At 41.7% G+C, this 20,199-nt stretch overlaps 1 protein-coding gene across 22 annotated transcripts in view; it reads right to left on the reverse strand.

Annotated features, from left to right (window-relative positions):
• TCF7L2 (transcription factor 7 like 2) overlaps positions 1-20,199 on the reverse strand; it is a 204,678-nt gene that overhangs the window by 110,411 nt on the left and 74,068 nt on the right. For all 22 annotated transcript variants that reach the window (XM_073354340.2, XM_073354334.2, XM_073354333.2 and 19 more), the window contains exon 4: positions 16,289-16,390. In XM_073354340.2, coding sequence (XP_073210441.1) covers positions 16,289-16,390 — 102 coding nt within the window. The remainder of the gene's footprint in view (positions 1-16,288; positions 16,391-20,199) is intronic.

A 20,199-nucleotide genomic window follows, 5' to 3' on the forward strand; every position in this document is an offset into this window, starting at 1 on the left:
CGCCCCTGGGAGCTGCGGAGGGCCATGCCTGCAGACAGTCAACGTACATGAAATGGCTCGCAGCCCGCCAGAGGATTACCTTGATGGACCACGTGCTGAAGAATGCCAACCCCTGCTCTATGTGCTACCGTAATACAAATAGTAATTAATAATTTAATTCTATTGGAAAATCTGTTCATTTTCCGCAAATATACCAGCAAATGAGTTTAGTGGCAGGGATGTTTGCCAAACCAGTGCATTTTAAATTAGTGCTGGAGACTGTTTATGGAAGATAAATCACAGTGGGAAGCAGATTCTAAAAGTTATGCTTGTCCAATCAAGGAACAGAAACATATCATGTGTCCTTCATGAGGAAGCCAAAGAGCTCAAATATCAAATGATTGCAAAGAACTACTGGTGGATGATCTCCAGAGCAAAAAACTATTCATTGAAAAACTATTTCATTTCATGAAAACCAAACTAATTTAAAGAAAGTCACGATCTGTTCAGTGACAATTAACCAACATGAAGAGAGACTAAATTCACTGCACAAATTATTAATTGCAAACTATTTAATCCAGCTCTTTGCCGGGCACTTAACACGGAAATCAACTGCTTCCATATCATCCATTCATTTGTAATCCAAAAATGGTGCTATTTCTGAAACACACATGGCGTGAGATTGTCAAAAGAGTGCAGCACCAACAAGTGTTTACCAGCCACAACTGGTGCCAGATTTTCAAAAGTGCTCAGCATCCAGCAGTCCACTCTGGGATACTTATGGCCAGATTCTCCAAAGAACCAAGAACCTAAAGTGTAAAGTTAATTCGGGCTTGGTGTTATTTTTGACTAATTTTTCCCTGTCCCGTTAGCTAGCAGCTCCCAAGCTCCCTGTGAATTTTGAACCATGAAAATAGCAACGTTTTATTTTTTGTCATAGAGAAGAGCACCTGTAATTTATTCGTCTTTGTTAACATTTCAGAAGACACCTTATTTCTGAGAGAACTGAAGAGTTTTGCTATTGTACAAGTTTGTAATTTTCACTTAGGAAGTTATTTCCTGTCTGACAGGAAGGAGGAGACAAAGCAGACTGCAGCTGGCTACAGAATTCAAGCAACAGTTAAAAGCAGGAGGAAAGGCAGGCTGCAGGAAAGAGGGCTGTGGGGGAGAGTGAGAGAGAGAGAGAACACACACACAGAGCAGTCAGGGAATGCAGGGATACAGAAGCGGATCCATTACTAAGTTAAAACACCCTCACAGCACATCCCAGATCTCTAATGCCAATCTAGGCATTCATCAGAAAGTTGGCTTCTAGCCCGAGGAGTATTTAAACATCACTCCACTGAGGCAAGATCCACATTTACTAAAACAGGTTTATCTGCTTGCAAATAAACCTCCCACCTTCTTGCTTGGAAGAAGCAACTTTGGTCTGCTCCATTCCCTGTCACCCGCACCCCCCAACAAAACACACATTGAAAAGCTGATGACTAAAGAATTACCAGTTACGTCTTTTGAACCTTGCCCAGATAGAGCTGGTATGCAATAGATTTTTGTTTGTTTTTGTAATGAATAAAGCACAAATATGAAGAGAAGACTGAGTCATCTCTTTTGCCCTCTTCTAAGATAATCTTTTAAACATTTAAACAAAATAGTGACGTGGTTAATTAAGGAAGAATGGACATTCCAATTCTCAAATTTCAGCCTGTTCCAAACAATCCAGTCAACGTTAAAATGTCCAGCTAAAGGGCAAAGACCTGAAGGCTTGAAAATTACCTTCAATGAACAAATCTAAAAACAAAACAAGACAAGACAACCTTTCCCTCCTTCCCTTGTTCCTTTTTTAAAGGCTACCTGACTGCCTCATTATTGGGTCCTTCCAGACTGAAAGCAACAGTTTGCAAGGAGAGAAACAAAACTAAACTACATTTTTTTTTTAAATGTAAGGCCCGATTTGAATGGCAGACAACACACAGAGAACAGTGTGACCTTTTCCTATCACCCACTGACATCCCCTTAATCGTTTAAAAAAAAAATGCTATTTTCTGCCACTTCTTTATTCTCCAAGCACCTCCAGAGCTTGCTTGGATGGTAAACAGTTAATCTCCCAATATCCCCTGCTGCCTGCGAAAATCAAAGAAACAATTGAGACATTGTCCAGTGAACAAGACTCCCAGGGACTCACATTTTCCTTATGTCCCAGTTCTCAGCCTGTCATTTTTTGCTAGCAAGGTTAAAGCCTGGCTTGCACCAATACAGCTTGCCCTCCACTTCATTTATTTTATTAAAGCTACAATGTCTGCTTATCATCTGACGTCCTCGACATCCACGACACTGTAGTTCCCCTCTACCCTCCCCTGCCTACTTACTTCCCAACTCCAGGGCGGTGTTGCAATACCTTCTTCACACAGATTGCAAAAAAAACCAACCCCAACATACGTATATGTATAAAAATACCAATGTGTGTAGAATTTTGGCAAAGACAGGGAGGAAAGTTTTCTTGCTTTTTATAAACATGCCTTCACAATAGACTTTGGATTTTTATTTATTTATTTGGCATGCTAACCAAAAGGAGAGTGAACTTAAAAAAGATATTTTAATCCCCAACAGTAACACTGATACCGCACTTAACACAGCAAAAATAAAACCAAGAAGCTAAGCAGCACTTTTCTCTATTGCTCCCTGTTCAACTGGCTGCATTTCCTGTCTGCCTTTTCACAACCACTGGCCCTTTAGGCCGGCAATATCTCCCTCTCTCTTCCCGCCCTCTCCTCCCCCACCCGCCCCTGCTTCCAGCATTTGAGTGCTTTTTTTTTTTTCCTTTTCTTTTTTGTTACGCTCCCAATACTTTATCTACATGAAAAGCACACACAGCGGTCACCAGCGTTTCCTGTTTGCAGAGTGTGCTTTAACTATATCACACCCTACACTGCTGCGATGGAATGTGCGGCATATGGCATTGTGAAAGGGTTTACTGTTGGATAAAGGCAGCAATGCAGTCCTGCTGGTTTATATCAAACCCTGTCATTCTCTTCATGGAGGTCTCTAGGCTCTCTAAGCAGTGAGGTACAACACACACACAAGTTTTTTAGCTGGAGCGAGGCCTGCAGGACTGCATCAACAAAGACGCTCCACATTTTCCAATGTCTTGAATCACAGACAGAAAGACACATCAAAAAATTAGAAACCTTATGACTGAAATGCTTATACTGGTCTCTCCTCCTCAAGTATTTCAGAATTCACTGATTAATATGAGCAATTTCTGACTTACATGTTAAAATCATCCATGATTTGTTTTAAATTTTGCCAAGTCCTGGTAGGCTATGTAGGATACCTGCTATCGTGTGCCTGGTAGGATCCCTTTCCAGGTATCTGAGGAACCGTTAAGTTTTTCTGCAGGACGATATTTCGGCAGAAATGTTCCAAGAGGGGTTAACTGGACAAAGAAAGATCACAGCAGGAACTGAACATACATGATAGTGGATCACTGCTCCTGGGCAGAACTGCTACAGATCTCAATTGGACTCCACGTAGGTGTAAGCCTCTACCTGCCCAGATCAGACTAAAGAACCCAGGGTTTGCAACCATAACTATCAAAAGACAGGGCCTCATTTTCCCCCTTTCTGAGTCAGTTGTTGCTTTTTCTCTTTATTCCACACACACACACACACACACACCCCACCCGCCTCCAGGAACATTTTAGGAATTTCACTTTTTATCACATCATTTATATGTTGAACAAACAAAAACTCCTCCTGAGATTGCAGCCTGGCTTTTGACTAAACACTCACAAAGTGCCTTTTTGTGTACATCTTTTGATTGCCTTCCCATGCCCGGGTGCATCCGGCCAGCAGACGCTGCAGTAAGTGGCGATACTTTTAAAGCCCATTGAAATGCATCTGTCCACCCTCTCTTTGTAAAAGGGAAGCCTTACTTAACAGGCATTTATTATTGCTGAACCCGGGTTGAAAGTTCACTGTCCCTATAGTCCAAAGTTACCAAGATTTCTGAGCTTGCAGCCCACATTTAAGGCCTAATGAGCTATTGTACCAAACTTGCTGCTATTAACCCTTTGATGTCACGAAGCTCCGTTTTTCCTTTGTGCGTCTCTGTGCTGGCCACTGGCAAGTACAATGACCACCAATGCTGAAGGACAGATGATTTGCACATTTATTACATTCCATTCTTCCATCTTTAGTTCCACCAAAGATTGCATATTACAATAGAATACAGGGGCAGCATGGTCTAGTGGATAGGACACTGAACTGGAAGTCAGGAGACCAGAGTTCTATTTCAAGCTTCACCGCTGATCTGATGTGTGATCCTAGGCAAGTCACTGCACAGCTCTGCATCTCAGTTTTCCTCCCACCTTTTACCTCTCTTTTCTATTTAAACGGTAAACTCTTTGGGGTATGGTGATTTGCTTATTTAAGCCAACTCCTTAATACATTCACAGGATTACATGTAATAATGACTAGACAAGAAGCCAAAATTTATCTTCAATCACTTACCAATCAACTCAACTTATTGATATCATAATCAAAACTTAATGATACACCATTCTAATGAAACATACCTGAGTCACTTGAAATGCACTTGCTTCAAAAATGTTTTCCTGGCAAACCCCTAACTGATACTATGGTCTCAATTTTCAACCTGAGGTAGGGCATCTAATGTTGAAATGTGCTCAGGATTAGTCATTAGGCACATAAAACGAAGTATTTGGTTGCGTAAGTATCAATTCAAGCACCCAGATGTAGAACTAGGTGGCCTAATTCAGGCAGCAAAAACTGAACATGGAGCTATAAATATGCCATTAAGTACTTCATTGCTTCCTCCTCCACTAACATACAGGTCAAGTCCTCGGGTCAATGACTCACAGCCCCTCTCTCATCATTTACTCATCCCATGCATGCCTCCCTATGACCATCCCAAATCTCCAAGTGAGTAGCAGCAAAGCTCTTCCAAATCCTAACAACGGAAGAAGGTCCTTCAAAATCTTATGCTTTGTGACTTTTTATTTTTCAAATATATGGGTTTTGGGATAGACTTCTTGGCTGCTGGATCATATTCAAAATTACATGGACTTTTGTGGTCCTCACACCTCTCGCATTTGCTCTGGCCTTAATCCCTTGGTCAAACAGCTTTATAGCATTCTGCAGGAATGGTCCGAAGCATCACTGCTTACAGTACTGATATGGAAGTGATGAGAGCTACTAGCTGTTATGGACCAGGATGTAGGCAGTCTGGCCCAGTAGTCAGAGCAGGAATCATGCCTAGTGGGCAGAGCAGACATCCAGGTTGAGGAACGAAGTCAAGGTCAGCACCAGAGTCAACTGCCTATTACCAGAGCTAGAAGTCAAGCCAGCGTCAGAACCAGGAATCAAAGCTGAGGGTCAGAGCAGAGGTCAGATACCAAATGCTAGAGCCAGGATGAGAAGTCGGAGGCCAGAGTGGGAGCCAGGACTGGTAGCTGGAGGCAAGGTGTAAGGAGGAGGAGAGGTATAATTGGAGGAGAAGCAAGGATCGAGCTGGAGCACGGTGAGAACTGGAGCAAAGGCAGGAGCCAGAAGTGGAGCAGAGCAGGAATCAGGAGCAGAGTTGGGTGCAGGAGACAGGCACAAGCAGGATCCAATGCAGGCACAACAGGAAATCACCGTGTTGTTCAGATACACTTCCTATGCCTTCTTCCGGCTTAAATGCCATGACTGGACCAATCAGTGGAGTCAGATCATCATCCAATCAGGGTGCCTGTGGCTGAGCCTTGGCTGAGGCTATCGTCCTACTAGCTCCTTGGCTCAACAGATTTCAGAAGACAGTGGGTGGAGGCCAGGCTGCAGTTCAAGACCTGGGACATTAAACTAGTGTAGGGGGTTGGCTTTCTTTTTTAAAATAAAGATCACAAGCAAAAAGCCATGGTGTATCTTCCACCATACATCTTATCCTTTCAGTTAGGGGAGGAGAAGATTGATGTTTCATCCATTTCTTAGTTATGGATGAGTGATGTACGAATGTAATTCCCCGAATACACAATAAGAGCTTGTACACGAGCTCTAAATGGCTTGGGAAATAAGATGCCATCACTGCAATGAATTCCAGCCGAAGGAACTTAAGACACGTTCTTCTCTCCCACCCCTTCCTATTCCCTTCCCAATCCTCAATATACCTAGAGATAAGGAGATTCCATAACCAACTTCCGAGGAAATGGGTTTAATTTGACATGAGTATCAAGTCAGATGGCCCCTGCTTAAATGCCTTCCTGAATAGCGTGGCACTTAACCATGTCAACACTTTCTTGAATCAAGGACATAACAAGAGGAAAAGGCAAGTTTCCACAGTACCAGTTGTGAAAAAGGAAGGACCGAATATGTTACAAGTGTCTTGCCAACTTGAGATGTTCACATTACAGAGGTACATTACTCCCTAGGAATTTCCTGCAGATTGATTTACAGTGCTGGATTGCAGAGGAACAAAGTTATGAAGCCAGGAAAACCTAAACTGTACTGAAGATAGGTGGGAGGGAGAAGGTTGGAAAGAATCAAATTCCAGCCATCTCCAAGATCCCATCAGGTTGAGACCAGGCCTAAATAACATTGCAAAAATTCATCCACCTTGTCTGTCACTGCAAAAGTCCCTCTCTCTTTCCCCACCCTCGGAATGACTTTATGATATTATATATCACATGATCAGAAAATAATGCATCCAAATGGGATGTTTGTGACTGCTATTGTTTGCACTATGCTAGGTTCGGGAAGCATGGTAGGTAAAAGCATGAATATCAAATTATACATCCCAGAAACTCCTTTACTCAGTGTGATATAACAGAGCATACACAACCTGTGCCAGGGCGTCTTGCTGTGGAGCAACCGTTTTGTCTAAGTAAAGTAGGGGTGACGGGAATCCAAAATGATTTCCCACACAACATATTCAGAAAACCAAAGATAACATTCATACAGAACTTGAAACATCTCTTTTAGGTCTGAAAAGCAACTTGTTTTGTTGTGAAAAAAGTTTTGTTTTTTCCCGCCGCTAACATACAGGAAATCTGGGTTTCATTCCCAATGCAGGGGTTTCTTGTATAATCTTGCCCAAGTAACTTAATCTTTCTGTGCCTCTATTTTCCCATCTGTATACTGGGGGTCGTAATACTTCCCTGTCTCACAGTGCTGTTGAAAGACTTCATTCATCAGTACTTGCAAAGTGCATTGAGATCATCCAATGGAAAGCCATATGGAAGATTATGCTCAGTGGTTTGAGCATTGGCCTGCTAAACCCAGGGTTGAGAGTTCAATCCTTGAGGGGGCCATTTAGGGATCTGGGGCAAAAATTGGGGATTGGTCCTGCTTTGAGCAGGGGGTTGGACTAGATGACCTCCTGAGGTCCCTTCCAACCCTGATATTCTATGATTCTAGGATCATTATTTATTCCCCCCTTCTCCCCTTACTTCTCGGTTCCAACTGCTGGTGAAGGCAGAAGTGCTTCAATACTGCAAGCAAGTCTGTTCCCGTGAGATTTCCAGTCCAGTTTTGCAAACTTGGGTGAATTGGATCGTTTAGATAAGCACCCAGCTCTTGGGTGTTTGTTATGAATGGATCACCCCAGCAGCATCTTTTTCTATGTCTCTGATCAGCGACAGGCTTTCCCAAAGAGGTATTTTCTGGAGGATTTTTGCTTGATGCCCATGACGCAGGTGGGGAAGTATCTCTGATTTTGGCTGAAGTTTGCTTGCATACCCATTCAGCAGTACAAGTTTCTTCCTCAGAAGAGTACACAGATGAACCTGTGGAGTGGCTAGGGAGGAGGGACGGAGTGAAAAGGGAAGTGTCTGATGAACAACATGGATAATCCAAGCCATACTGTCTGAATTGGTCACCACAGCAACCCTCTTGGTCTCCAGCACCACAAAGAATGAGTGGTCCTAAATCCAGTGATGCTGACTTCCTTCCTAAAGGTAAGTACTCGCTGTTTTCTTTACTACAGCACCTGAACAGTGTAGGCAAAGTTTATTTAAATAGAAAACAGAAGGCTTTGGACACTCATAGCTATGTCGGAAACAGAGGCCTCTGCTGCCAGCTCTTATAAACATGGTGACCCTGCCTTATCCTAATCCATTACATCTCCTGGTACACAGTGTAATCATTGCTCACGTTCAAACAACATGAAGACTTTGGCTCAAAATCAGACTGTATTATTTAATGCCTAATTCTGTAAACTTCAGACTGACTTCAGCCGCAACTTGTCTGTGAGAGGAGGAGCCCTACAGTGAGCAGCCTTGCTAAGTCTCCCACCCTGCCTACACAACATCTGCATCTGACAGGCTCACCCCTCTGAGTAGCCAATATCCCCCACTCCTGCAATAGCTCTTCACCTTGGGCCAATGCACTGCCATTGGATCGCCAGGAGGCTGTACTGGCCTTACAACTGGGCCCCAGGGACAGAGGCTTCCCGGTGTCTCCCACAAGACCCCTTTTCAATGTGAGAACTCTGCTGTCCAAGAGCAGATGAATCACCAAAGCTTTGTCTTAGGCCCAAACCTTTTCAACTGGATTTAACATGCATACTGGAGCATAGTATAAACTTGGCTCTACGTGAAGCCATTTTTAACATAGCTTGGCTACCTAGTGTGGAAGAGGCCAACCCATGTTAGAACAGAGGGTTTCAAAATCACATTCTAACCTGGGCCTCTGCCTGGGCTAGGAAATGGTTACTCCAACATGATTTTGCTGAATCCATGTTAGCCAGTCAAATGGTATCAGAATCTGATTATTATTAGTGTTCAGAGCATGCTGGGCAGTTTATCGACAAGGTACAAAGAGAAGCTTGATATCTAAATAACCTTGTTTCAGCCTCCACCCAAAGTTTAAGCACACAATGTATTAAAAGGCCTGTAAAGTTTCACTAATAGGATATACAAGGACATAAATACTAAAACGCCAAGTCTCTGAAATACTCCAACGCACAGTGTAAGCCGCAACACTGTAATTCACCAGAAATGACACTCAACAGTGGGCATGGCGTGTGCATCCACAGCTCCACTTCAGTACCTTCTCAAAGAACAACTGCACCCAGGGTTGCCAATTCTCACCGTTTTATTAGGCATTTGCGACATTTGCTAGTTTTCTTGAAGCCCAGCTTCAGGAGTCAAGTGACAAGGTGAGAACCTCAGCTTTCATTTAAATATATATATATTAGTTTCTAGCCCTAATGGTCTGGAGGAAAGCTTGAAAAATTGCAATCTGAGTATATCCTAAAGGGTCAGAAACCAGAAGACAAATTTAAAAAACCCAGCTTGTATTTTTTTTTTTAAATGTCATGATCTTTTGACACCTGCCTGACTCATGATTTTTGAGCAACTGAGGTTGGCAATACTATACATCTTGCATGCCAATATCTATTCACTGCTAAAATATCACAACACCCAAAAGAATTTAAAACTCTAAAGGAAAAGAGCCACATCTGGTATAAAATCTCATAGCTCCCATGACTGCAAAGTAGCTGTGATACCACCAGCTGAGGATTGCACCATTGCCTCCAAGAGCCAGGTTTTTGAAGGGATTTAGGCACCTACAGAGGCACAGACTGCCGAGGCACCTAAGTCCCTACTCAAGGCTAAAGATGCAGTCATTACAAAGATTGCCAGCTTTCAATATCTCAGCCTTCAAGTACAGGCTTGCTCGATGAAAAATGGAAAGAGCCCATCATCGACTCAGGTTTTGTATGGTATCGGGATCAGGTAACATCATGGTGCAATGGAATTAAGTGATTCTAAAAATCCCAACTACCTCTCAACTGTACCAAATGATAAAGATAAATCGTTTATTAAAAGACCCTAATCTACTCTAAATTATTGAGCATATATAATATCATTACACTGAGCCCACAGTCAATAATATCGGTGTTCAGTAGGAGTTTATCCCATACCATTTCATGCTTCCTATGCTGCTATTCTTGGGTTTTTCATGAAGCGCTAAATTTTCAGATTCGAACAGGGATTTAAGACAACTTGTCCCCTCTAAAAATCAAAGGAATTAGGAGTGAATGATTTAGCCACAATATTCCCACAGAGCAGAGTCAGTTTTGTGGCTAGATCTCAGTCAATGATGACTAGTCAGAGTAGAGCGATTTTGCACACATTTGAGGCATGTACTTACTTAAGCACCATTTTGTGTGTTCCATAATTGCCAGGGCAGTTAGACAAAAGGGGTGAAAAGTGTTTAGCAAGAGATTCACTAAAACTTTCTAAATAGTTTGTATAAGGTCTTAAGAGTTCTGCAGCACCACTGAAAAAGACTGCATACTTGGACTCAACACCAAACTGTACCCTACTATCTTGGAATACAGGCAACCCCTATTAACACACAAAACCTATTCTTCCCCCCCCGCAGTCTACGCCCAAAAGCGCCATTCTTGTCAATAAGCAATTAAATGAAACCCACACAAATCCTTCCCTCTAAAGTGCCACAGGATTCTAGACAATTTCAACATGCAGCCTGCGTACCAAGAAGATCAGTTTGAAGGAAAAGTCCCATCACGTGCACACCTGTAGCCTCAAATCCAAAAACAACTTGGGAAACTGTAGCAGAGAAAACGCAGCTACTCTACAACAAACTATTATGCAAAATATTAAAAACAAATAAATCTGAGAGCTTTAAAACCCATAGCTAGGGACTTCTGGCCCAAACACACTAAGCTACGATTGCAAAATGTTTTGCTTACAAATAGCTGCATGTGCAAAGATACATACCTGTGCATGCAAAATGGTGACACATTTGTCCTCTCTACTGTTTGTTTGGACATGAATATTTTGGGGGTGCATGTAGGTGCTTGAGTTTTAAAACCTAACTTAAGACAAACTCACAATCCCTTTTAAAAAGAAAAAAAAGGGGGGGAAAGGCCTTTGCAAATGGAAACCACTTAAAAAACCAAAGGATTTTATTGTATTTATTTGCTTTTCTCCTATGGCTCCTACTCCAAATAATATGGTAAATGGTTTAATTCCCTCAAAAATGACCAAGTTACAAATAATGACTGTTCTCTATGCATGATTAATACATGGAGAACAGAATGAATTTCAGATGCCTGAAGTTTCGTTTGTCATATTACTTTTTCAAAACACTATTTTCCCCTCCTTAAGCCAAATTTCAGATAGCTAGAAAGATACTACAGTATTGTGGTCCTTTGTTCTTGGGGATTCAGACTACTCTATGGATGTGCTCGTTACACAATAGAAAAGCCAGACCAAATAGTACCACGCCCAAGGTAAAATTTACATTGACTTCAAAAGTGTACCCTGCAGAAGAAAACGTGGGAATTTTTTGAAGACTTTTACCGTTTTGTAAGACACACACTATACCAAAAACACCGGTTTTGGTACAGCATGTTTTTGCCTGGTACAAAGCAAGCTAAATGTAAGCTTTTGTATAACTAAAATACCAGAGGTAGTATCCAGTCAAAGGCCCCTAACCCACAATGTTACCCTATCATCTGCAGTAGTTATAGCTTAGTCAGAATACTTACTCAGAAAACAGGGAATGAGAACTATACAACTTACATTTTTAATGAAAGAAGGAAAATATAATTTTTAAAATGTTAATTAAATTACCATATAGAGGGAATTATTCAAGACCTAGAAGGCCTAAAGTTCAGATCTTTTATTTCCTCCCTACGAGAACTGTGAGCAACCCTACGAGAACTGTGAGCAATCCATTCCACTTGCCTGCCCTATTGCATCTTAGACATAGACAAGAATCCTACTTCTGGACAGTGACAGTTTTGTCAATTACACCACCCCGAGGGCACACAGGGACAGAGCATCATGGACACATATGATTCCAGGACAACAAACACCCCCTGTAAGTTGGGGATCATCCAAACTGCCCATCTGGATTTGATAGATGTTGAAACCTTTGTTCTTGGAAGACTGAATGTTTCCAAGGGGAAAAACAAAACAAAAAAAAAACAAAACAAAAGCCCAGTATTGCACCCCAAAACCAAAAATGTTATTTGAAGGCTGAATTCAAAATTTTGGCCTGCCAGCCTTAATAGTGTATTCTTAAAAGAACTTCTCCCACGCCTCCAGTTTTCTTTTCACCCCTGGACACAGACATGCAGCTGGACCAAAACAAGATGCCAGGCCTTAGTAGACAACCGAGGCACTGAAATGCAAATAAATGCACTGATTTAAATGGATCCTCTTGCTGTACCTTCTAAAGTGTACTAAATACATAAAGAGAGTATCTAGCTCAGCATTTCTCACATGTAGCCACCGGTGCTTTTCTTGTGGCCACAGCCTCCTGGGCTGTAATGGGGTGGGGATGGGCAGCAAAATAGTGGCCCCTCCTCTTTCCTGTTGCTCCTGGATGCACCACCTCGGTGTTCATTGCTGGGACCACCAGCAGGGGTTGGGCTCTGCCCCCCTCTGGAGACACCTAGGGTTCAACGCTGGAGGAGAAGGCAGCCAGTGAATTCCCCACCTTCCTGGGGCAGTGGGGCTCAGGCTTTAGGCCTCAGCTCTGGGGTGGTGGAGCAACAGGTTCTGGCTAAGGGGCTGAGGGCTCCAACTCCAGGCTCTGGCAGTGGGGCTTTAGGCCCCAGCCCCCTCCCGCCCCCACCCACCATTGCCCCTGGCCCCTGCTGCCACCCCCGACTCCCCCATTTGGGACTTAATTTGTCCTCTGGCTTGACAGGGCTGAGTCAGTCTGCTGTGAAAAGTGATACTTGCATGTTTGTTAATATCACTTTTCACAACAGACTTACTAGCTAACAATAAATAAATTACAGTGATTTGGATGTGTCTATGTGCATAATTATTTGTTTTTCCTAAAGCTAATTAAGTATTTTAGGGGAAAATGTGAGAGCGGCCACCAGCAAGAGTTGGTGGCCACACTCTGAGGCCACCAAAAAATTTGTCCTGAGAACTCCTGTTCTAGCGGACATTCTCAGAGGTTTTGGAGACCCCCTCAAGCACCATGAAAAGCAGTATTAACCCAGCCCTCAGTGCTGGAGGTAATCCAACCACATTATTCATGCTGGTCTTTTGCTTCAGTTTTTGTAGCCTTAACTTCATGTTCTTAAACTAACCTGAAAAAGAGACCAGAAGACAAATAAGTACAGCCCTGGTAATCATTAGAATTCAGCCCTGTTCTGCAGTCCTGAGTCATTAAGCAAAACTCCCAATGAAGCCAATGGGTGTTTCACCTAATCAGGGTGTAAAGCACGTAGCCCTAATTAGGAGTTGTGTTACGTGTGACCAAGCATTCATAAGAAAGCATGCTTAAACAGTCCTTTCCTCCCTTTGTAATCCAGCTATAAGATTAGCCCCAAATCCTGATTTCAGAAATACATGAAACATAGGAAGTGATTTGCCGGTGTCAGTCCTTTCATTACACATCATTGAGGCAGCACAACGGATTTCAAGAGAAAGATCAGCACATGTACACGGCATGTGTACAAGATAGCAGTATGTGTGGGGGAAGAAAACTGTTTAGATACATCTTTATTTTGCATGTGTGCGCGCACAAACACTGAGAGGTAAATATCTCTTCTCGTCCATATAAAGACGAATCACATTTTCGTAGCATAACTCAGTGCGGATCATTATTAGAGAAACTAGCAACACTTCCCTGGTGTGCTGTACATCAACAGCATCAACAAATGGTGGCACTGAAGAAAACTGACACATCCCAATCCAGCTGGCATCTGCATCTACTTAGCCCTCTTTCCGCCATCACCACCTCCCCCGGTATGTCACCAGTCACAAGGCCTTCATTTACAAAAAACGACATTCTTTATCATTAGCATGACCAGGAATTGGAGTGAGGAAGGAAAGTGCGGGGGTGTGCACATGGGAAGGGAAACAGCATTTTTACGTAACAAGGCAGAGTTTTCTTTTTTTTTTTTTTCGGGGGGGGGGCGTTTAAAAACGAACAAGATTAAACCTTGCACAAACTTTGTTCCATCAAAACACATTTCTTCTCCCCCCGCCTTTCCCCCAGAACATTGTAAGTAACACAAAAGATCACATTACAAATGACAGCTGTGGCTCTTTTGGAAGGTGGTCTCCATCTCAGAGGTAGTATATGTTCCTCACGGCCTAAGTGGTTGCTATGGTAAGTACACTTTTTATTGAATCGCAGAGTGAAACAGCTCTTAAAAATCCCCATAAACAGTCAAAATCCACAGAAGAGTCCACCTCAGGCTTCCTGGAAAAAGGTTTCCAGAATGGATAAGAGAATTTAGAATCTATCAATTTTTTTGAGGGGGTGTCAACTCATCTATCCCTCATCTGCACATGCGTCAGGAATATGGTGAAGCAGCATTTAAATGAGTAGGGGTGCTGCAGGAAGGGAGACACCAGCAAATCGCTTGTGAGCTCTCCCGAAAGGGGCACACTGTGTCTGAAGGGAGGGAAATTGTTATTTATAAAGGGCAGAGCCTATTCTTCTGAAGAGTAACAGACTTCAGTGAAACCTGAAATTCAATTACACCTCCCATCTTCATCTGCATTTTTAGATTCACCATTTAAATTGCAATCACATATAAAAATAGGTGACAACTTATTTACAAGCAACACTTGACCTACCTTCAACACGTATAATCCAATAGCAAAAATCATCCACCAGAATCTATTAAAATCTTTCTTTCCTCCTCCGATAAACAAGTCTGTCACAGCGAAATTTAAAATGAAAGACTAGCGATGTGCATGTTGCCCTGTAGTTTGCTTTGCTGTGGCAAAGGACGATAACCAGCCAGCCAGCAGAGGGCACATGAGTTATCAAACCCAGTTCCCAGAGGAATGTTTTCATCTCTGATGACCTCATTGACGATGGATTGATAAACAACTAAATAAAAGGCAGATTCTTGTTGGCTTATTCACCATTAGAAAATAAGTGATAGGCTGGCATGAGGGAGGGGGGAAGAAGGCGAGGAATTTTGTTTGTAGACCAGATAAAAGAGGTAGCGAGGTAAACGTCTTTCTTTGAGCTCGTGGTACAGCAATAGCACAAACAACAGGAAGGAAAAATAAAATCCTTTTAAAAAGTGAATAAACAGAATTTGGCATTGACCATTTAAATATCAGCACAGTCTACATTTCGCTCTGCCTTATTCAGGTCGGTTTTTAAAACTATTAATTCAAAGAGTTATTAAAACATTTTATCAAAACTATTTAAGACGCTCATAACAAAGGGTCTGGGACTTTTCAGGTTTAAGAGACACAGATTTTTTTTTAAAAAGACATTTCTAAGTTATTTTCATTTTTTAAAAAAAGTAAATTAATATCTTTCAAGTGTCTGATGTGATTTCTCAACTATATCAGCTTTAGATCCTATATCAAAAATACATGAGCAGTTTCCTTTTTGCATAATTTCACCTACGTATCCATTAATTATAAAAAAAATAAAGTCAAAAACATGAGATCTGATGATAAAATATATTGAAAGAAATATTCTAACAAGCTGTGAGCCATCTTCTCAAGAGGTTAATTTATCAGCTCAACATTCAGAACTGATGGGCTCATTAGCTAAAAATTTCATAAAAACCAGATATAGGTGAATGTGAAAGAGTTTGGGCAGTCATAGTTGCATAGTGCAGTGTACAAATAACAATTTGTTTCTTTTGGACATTATTTAAACACATACTCACATGCGGCTTGAACACTGTAACATTACCATCACTTTTACTGTATGGGAAGAAATTTGACTACAGTAGCAGAATTCAACAATGGAACTGGATTTTTCTTGAGATGAATTGTAAACATACCATTTGCTGACATTCAGTGTTTATACTAAGTGAAAATGCACCAGAAAGAAAAGATTTTTGCTGTTGTTCATTTTAAAATATTTTTAGCTTGATCCTAACAAGACTTTATTCGGGTAAGACTCTGTCTGACTAACTCCCCACAAGATTTGTCTGAGTAAGGACTACAGATCAGGCCCAGAATTCACAATGCTTCTTGGAGGTGGTTTATTTTTCAATATTCTCCCAAACCCAGTGTTCATTTCAACAGCTGGAAAGTTAGAATTGTAAATCAACTGGATTGGACTTACATAAAATCAAAATAATTTTGGAGAGTGTAAATTTAAGGGGCACTTAGCTTCTTCACTTTTCCAAAAAGCAAGAGCTTATACGCCATGGATAATATTTTGAAGTGCTGCCCAGCAACAGAAAACTCATTCCCCACCCTTTACCCTGGGTTTGGCTTGCCCTTTTCTGTGTGTTGAGTAAAAGAAAAAGGATGACAAGGAAATGCTGTTAATGTCAAATGTCTTTTTTTTTTTTCAACCAAGGAAGAATGTCTTCTGAGTTTACTTACAACGATGTGTGCTGGAGATGGAGACCTAGCATCCTTGAGGGCTTGTCTACTCTGAAGGCTCCCTGCCTGAACATCAAGCAGTGGCCATTTCATCTGGAGATACTGGATGGGAGAAAACAAAAATGGGAAAAGAAAAATGAGTTCAGAAAAGAAAGACAAAATAAAACAACAAATCCTAGCTAACATGGGCAAAAAGATATAACTTAAAACATATGCAAGGAACTGAAACGAAAAACAAAGAGACGGCAGGTACCTTTGTATGGCTATGTGAAACAAAACTGGCCCAGAACACTAACATTTTCATTCATTTCATTTCATACAGCAGCATTTTCAAACAGCAGAATAAGGAAATAAAGCAGATTGAAAAGACAATGTTATCTTGAATGAGTTTATTAACAAATCAGATCTGGAAGAAGAAAAAACACAGAAATAAAATAGCTGAGAAACTGAGAGGGGCAGGGGGAAGGGAAGGAGGGTGGACAGTCAAGTCTTTAAAAAAAAAAAAACCCAAAATAAACACAACTCCTGAATCCCAGCATATTATCATCTCACAGTAAGAATTTATTCAGCAAATGCCAATAATAGTAATAATCAACTTCTATAGCTCTTTGTGTCTTCAAAGCACCATACCAACCTCACCGTGCAGTTCTACTCTGAAAGGCAACTCTGTATTGACCACTGTGAGGTGCCATGTTTATTTTCTCTCAGTGGCTTTCAGATCAAATGTTCTCAGTTTACAAGTTTATTTTGTGCTACCTTTGCAAACTCAACCCGGGGTCTGTAAGTCAAAATGGATTATTTCCTTCTTGGGCATCAAACAACCCAATTCTTGATGGCCCCATCCTGAAATAAAGCTTTTCTGAACCCCCTCTTCTGGCCTTCAAACAACCCCCCAACTCAAAGCAGCACCAGACCCTGCCAAACCAATGCAAACATCTGTAGACATATTTCCACTGCTGCGACGATCCACACCCTCCATAGCACACCTTTCAAAATCCATGATTCCTACACATTCCTATCACAACATCTGGTGTACATCATCCAGTGCAGTGAATGCCCCAATTGCAACTAAGTGGTTGAAACCAGACAATCACTATGCTCTTGACTGAACTCACACAGGAAAATGCTAAAAGACAAAAACACCACATCTCCTGTGAGTGAAGACTTTTCACAAAGTGATCACTCTACATCTGACCTATCAATCCTCATCGAAAACCTGCACAACACTTTTAAAAGGCGAGCCTGGGAGCTCAAATTCATAACTTTGCTAGACACTAAAAATCATGGTTTTAATAAAGATACTGGATTTATGGCTTATTATGTCCATTGTAACCCACTAACCTCACTTTTCTGTCCTATGATTTACAGTGTTGTTAACGGGCCATTTCACCTTGAATGGTCCCATAGTACATGTGCTAACTACTTATGCTGAATTATCTGTTGGATCTTGTATTTAGCTGTGAAACTCTGAGCACCTTTCCCAGAGCTGAAGAGCAGCTTTGTATAGCTCAAAAGCATGTCTCTCTCACCAGCAGATGTTGCTCCAATAAAAGATATTACCTCACCCACCTTGTCTCTCCAATAGCCTTCCATGACACCTCTGCAACCTCACTTCCTTCAATGGGTTTGCATAGGTGTAACTGATTGGCACTCTAAGTGAAACTTAAACTATCTGGTTGATTATACATAAGAAGAAATAAGTACAGCTCACTCTGTCCTCTGTCTTGATTCTGTGGGCCACTGAAGTCAGCAGATAGGACTCTGAACATACAGAAGAGTAGATAAGCTCAGTAAGAATGTGCTGTTTTTACTTAGTTCTTTTTCAGAATTGAACCAAACTTCAAGAAGCAATGGAGTTTTGGCACTGACTTCACTGGGAGCAGATATGGACTTCAAGTTCTGCACTAGGACATGCATGTCTTCCCATTAAAGTCACTAGAATCACTGACATGCACCTGAGTGAGAGCAGAAATTGGCCCCCAAAAAACTAGCAGAAGTAGTATACCCACAGTTCTCTGAGATATGCAGCCAGACAGACGGATCAGGCTGTGGAATAGTTTTCTCAAGGGACATGGTGAAAGCCACATTGCTTGGAGACGTTTAAAAACAAACAGAACAAAGTTCTGGAGGACATACTGTAGTGGGACTTTCCTGGACTGAACCCCCATTGATTTAACAGGCGACATCTATTCCTATTTCTGTGCTGCACCTGTTATATCCAGTGTCTGCATCTATTTCATTCCATGTATTTAGCAGGATAGTAATGCCTTCATTTATGTGCATACAACATTTACTAGCGTGAAAGACCTGGTAGGTGCAAGGCTGTATGCACTGTGGTGACAGTCAACACGAGATGCACTATCATTTCCCATCACTTCAGCTATGTCTACACTGCAGTAGAAGACTTGGCCGGAGTCAGCTGACTTAGGCTCGTGGGGCTCGGGATGCAGGGCTAAAAATAGCAGCGTAGATGTTCAGGTGCAGGCTGGAGCCCAGGCTCTGAGATCCTGTGAGCATGTAGGGTCTCAAAGCCTGGGCTCCAGCCCAAGAAACTCAAAGAGTCAGAGACTCAGCGTTGCAGGTTTTTTTATTCAGTGTAGATATACTTTTGGAGAGTCTCATATTTTCAAGCTTTGGAATTCAAAGAAATAAACATGTGGTTTGTGCCCCTTTGAGTACTTAAAGTTCCAAGAAAAATTTGTTTTTATTAATCTTCACATTTAGGATTTCGGCAAATTGGAGTAGAACCTTCCAGAATTTCTTTTACCAAAAAAAAAACCCAACACTAACAAAAACTATAATTATTTTGGAGAAGCAATGTTGCCAACTCACCATTTTAATCACAAGTTTCCCAGTGTTTGAAGTTTAAGCAAAGGCCCAGCTCTCGGAGACAAGTGATTACGAGAGAATCTCAGCTTTTATGATTGTTATTGTTATTTTAAGAGTAAGAATCTACCCATCCTGGTTTTGGACAAAAGCTGGAAAATGTGCCCTGATTCTACCCTCGACCATGGGTTCTCAAACTGGGGGTAGGGACTCCTCAGGGGGTCGCAAGGTTAGAACATAGGGAGTCACAAGCTGTCAGCCTCCACCTCAAACCCCACTTTGCCTCCAACATTTATAATAGTGTTAAATGTATAAACAAGTGTTTTTAATTTATAAGGGGGGGTCGCACTCAGAGGCTTGCTACGTGAAAGGGGTCACCAGTACAATAGTTTGAGAACCACTGCCCTAGACTAGAGATTCAAAAAGCAGAAGGCAAACGAAAAGAACCTAAAACGTATCATTTAAAAAAAAAAAAAGAAAGAAAGAATCTTAGACCAATCTCATTGTTTTTTGGGGAGTTTGAGTCATGATTTTAAACATCTGAGGTCGGCAATACCAGGCAAATAAATGACTAGGGCTTGAAAACTATCAGGTACTGTACACGTGGTGATTGTAACATCACCATATAAACGTGTCTAAGAAAAAGTAAGTACAAGGCACTAAAGGTCTGCATGGCAGTTCCTTCATAAGGGGTTACACTGAAGGTCACAAACCCACTCCAACTAAAAGAAATAATGATACATGGATTGACAGACCACAACAAGTAATAGCTCCCCAAAATTTTCAGCAGCATTTTTAAACATTTAGAGCTGGTGAAAGATGTTGTTTCGTCACCCTAGCGTCTGAAGTTTGCTGGATATCCACAGAACAGGCACACGCACAAGGTAAGTGCCCCCCACAGCACCCCTTGATGTGCCTCAGATCTGACCGGGATGACCATCTGCAAGGCAGGGATTAGTTCCACCACTGCTAACACGCGGTAAAGGCAGTAAGCGCCAGGTATCCTGACGGTTTGTGGGAAATGGGCACTAGACCATTAGAAATTGGAATGAGGCATTTTTCCTAGCCCACCAGACAGCCATCAG

The sequence above is a fragment of the Lepidochelys kempii genome, chromosome 7, assembly GCF_965140285.1.
Source record: "Lepidochelys kempii isolate rLepKem1 chromosome 7, rLepKem1.hap1, whole genome shotgun sequence".
NCBI lineage: Eukaryota > Metazoa > Chordata > Testudines > Cheloniidae > Lepidochelys > Lepidochelys kempii.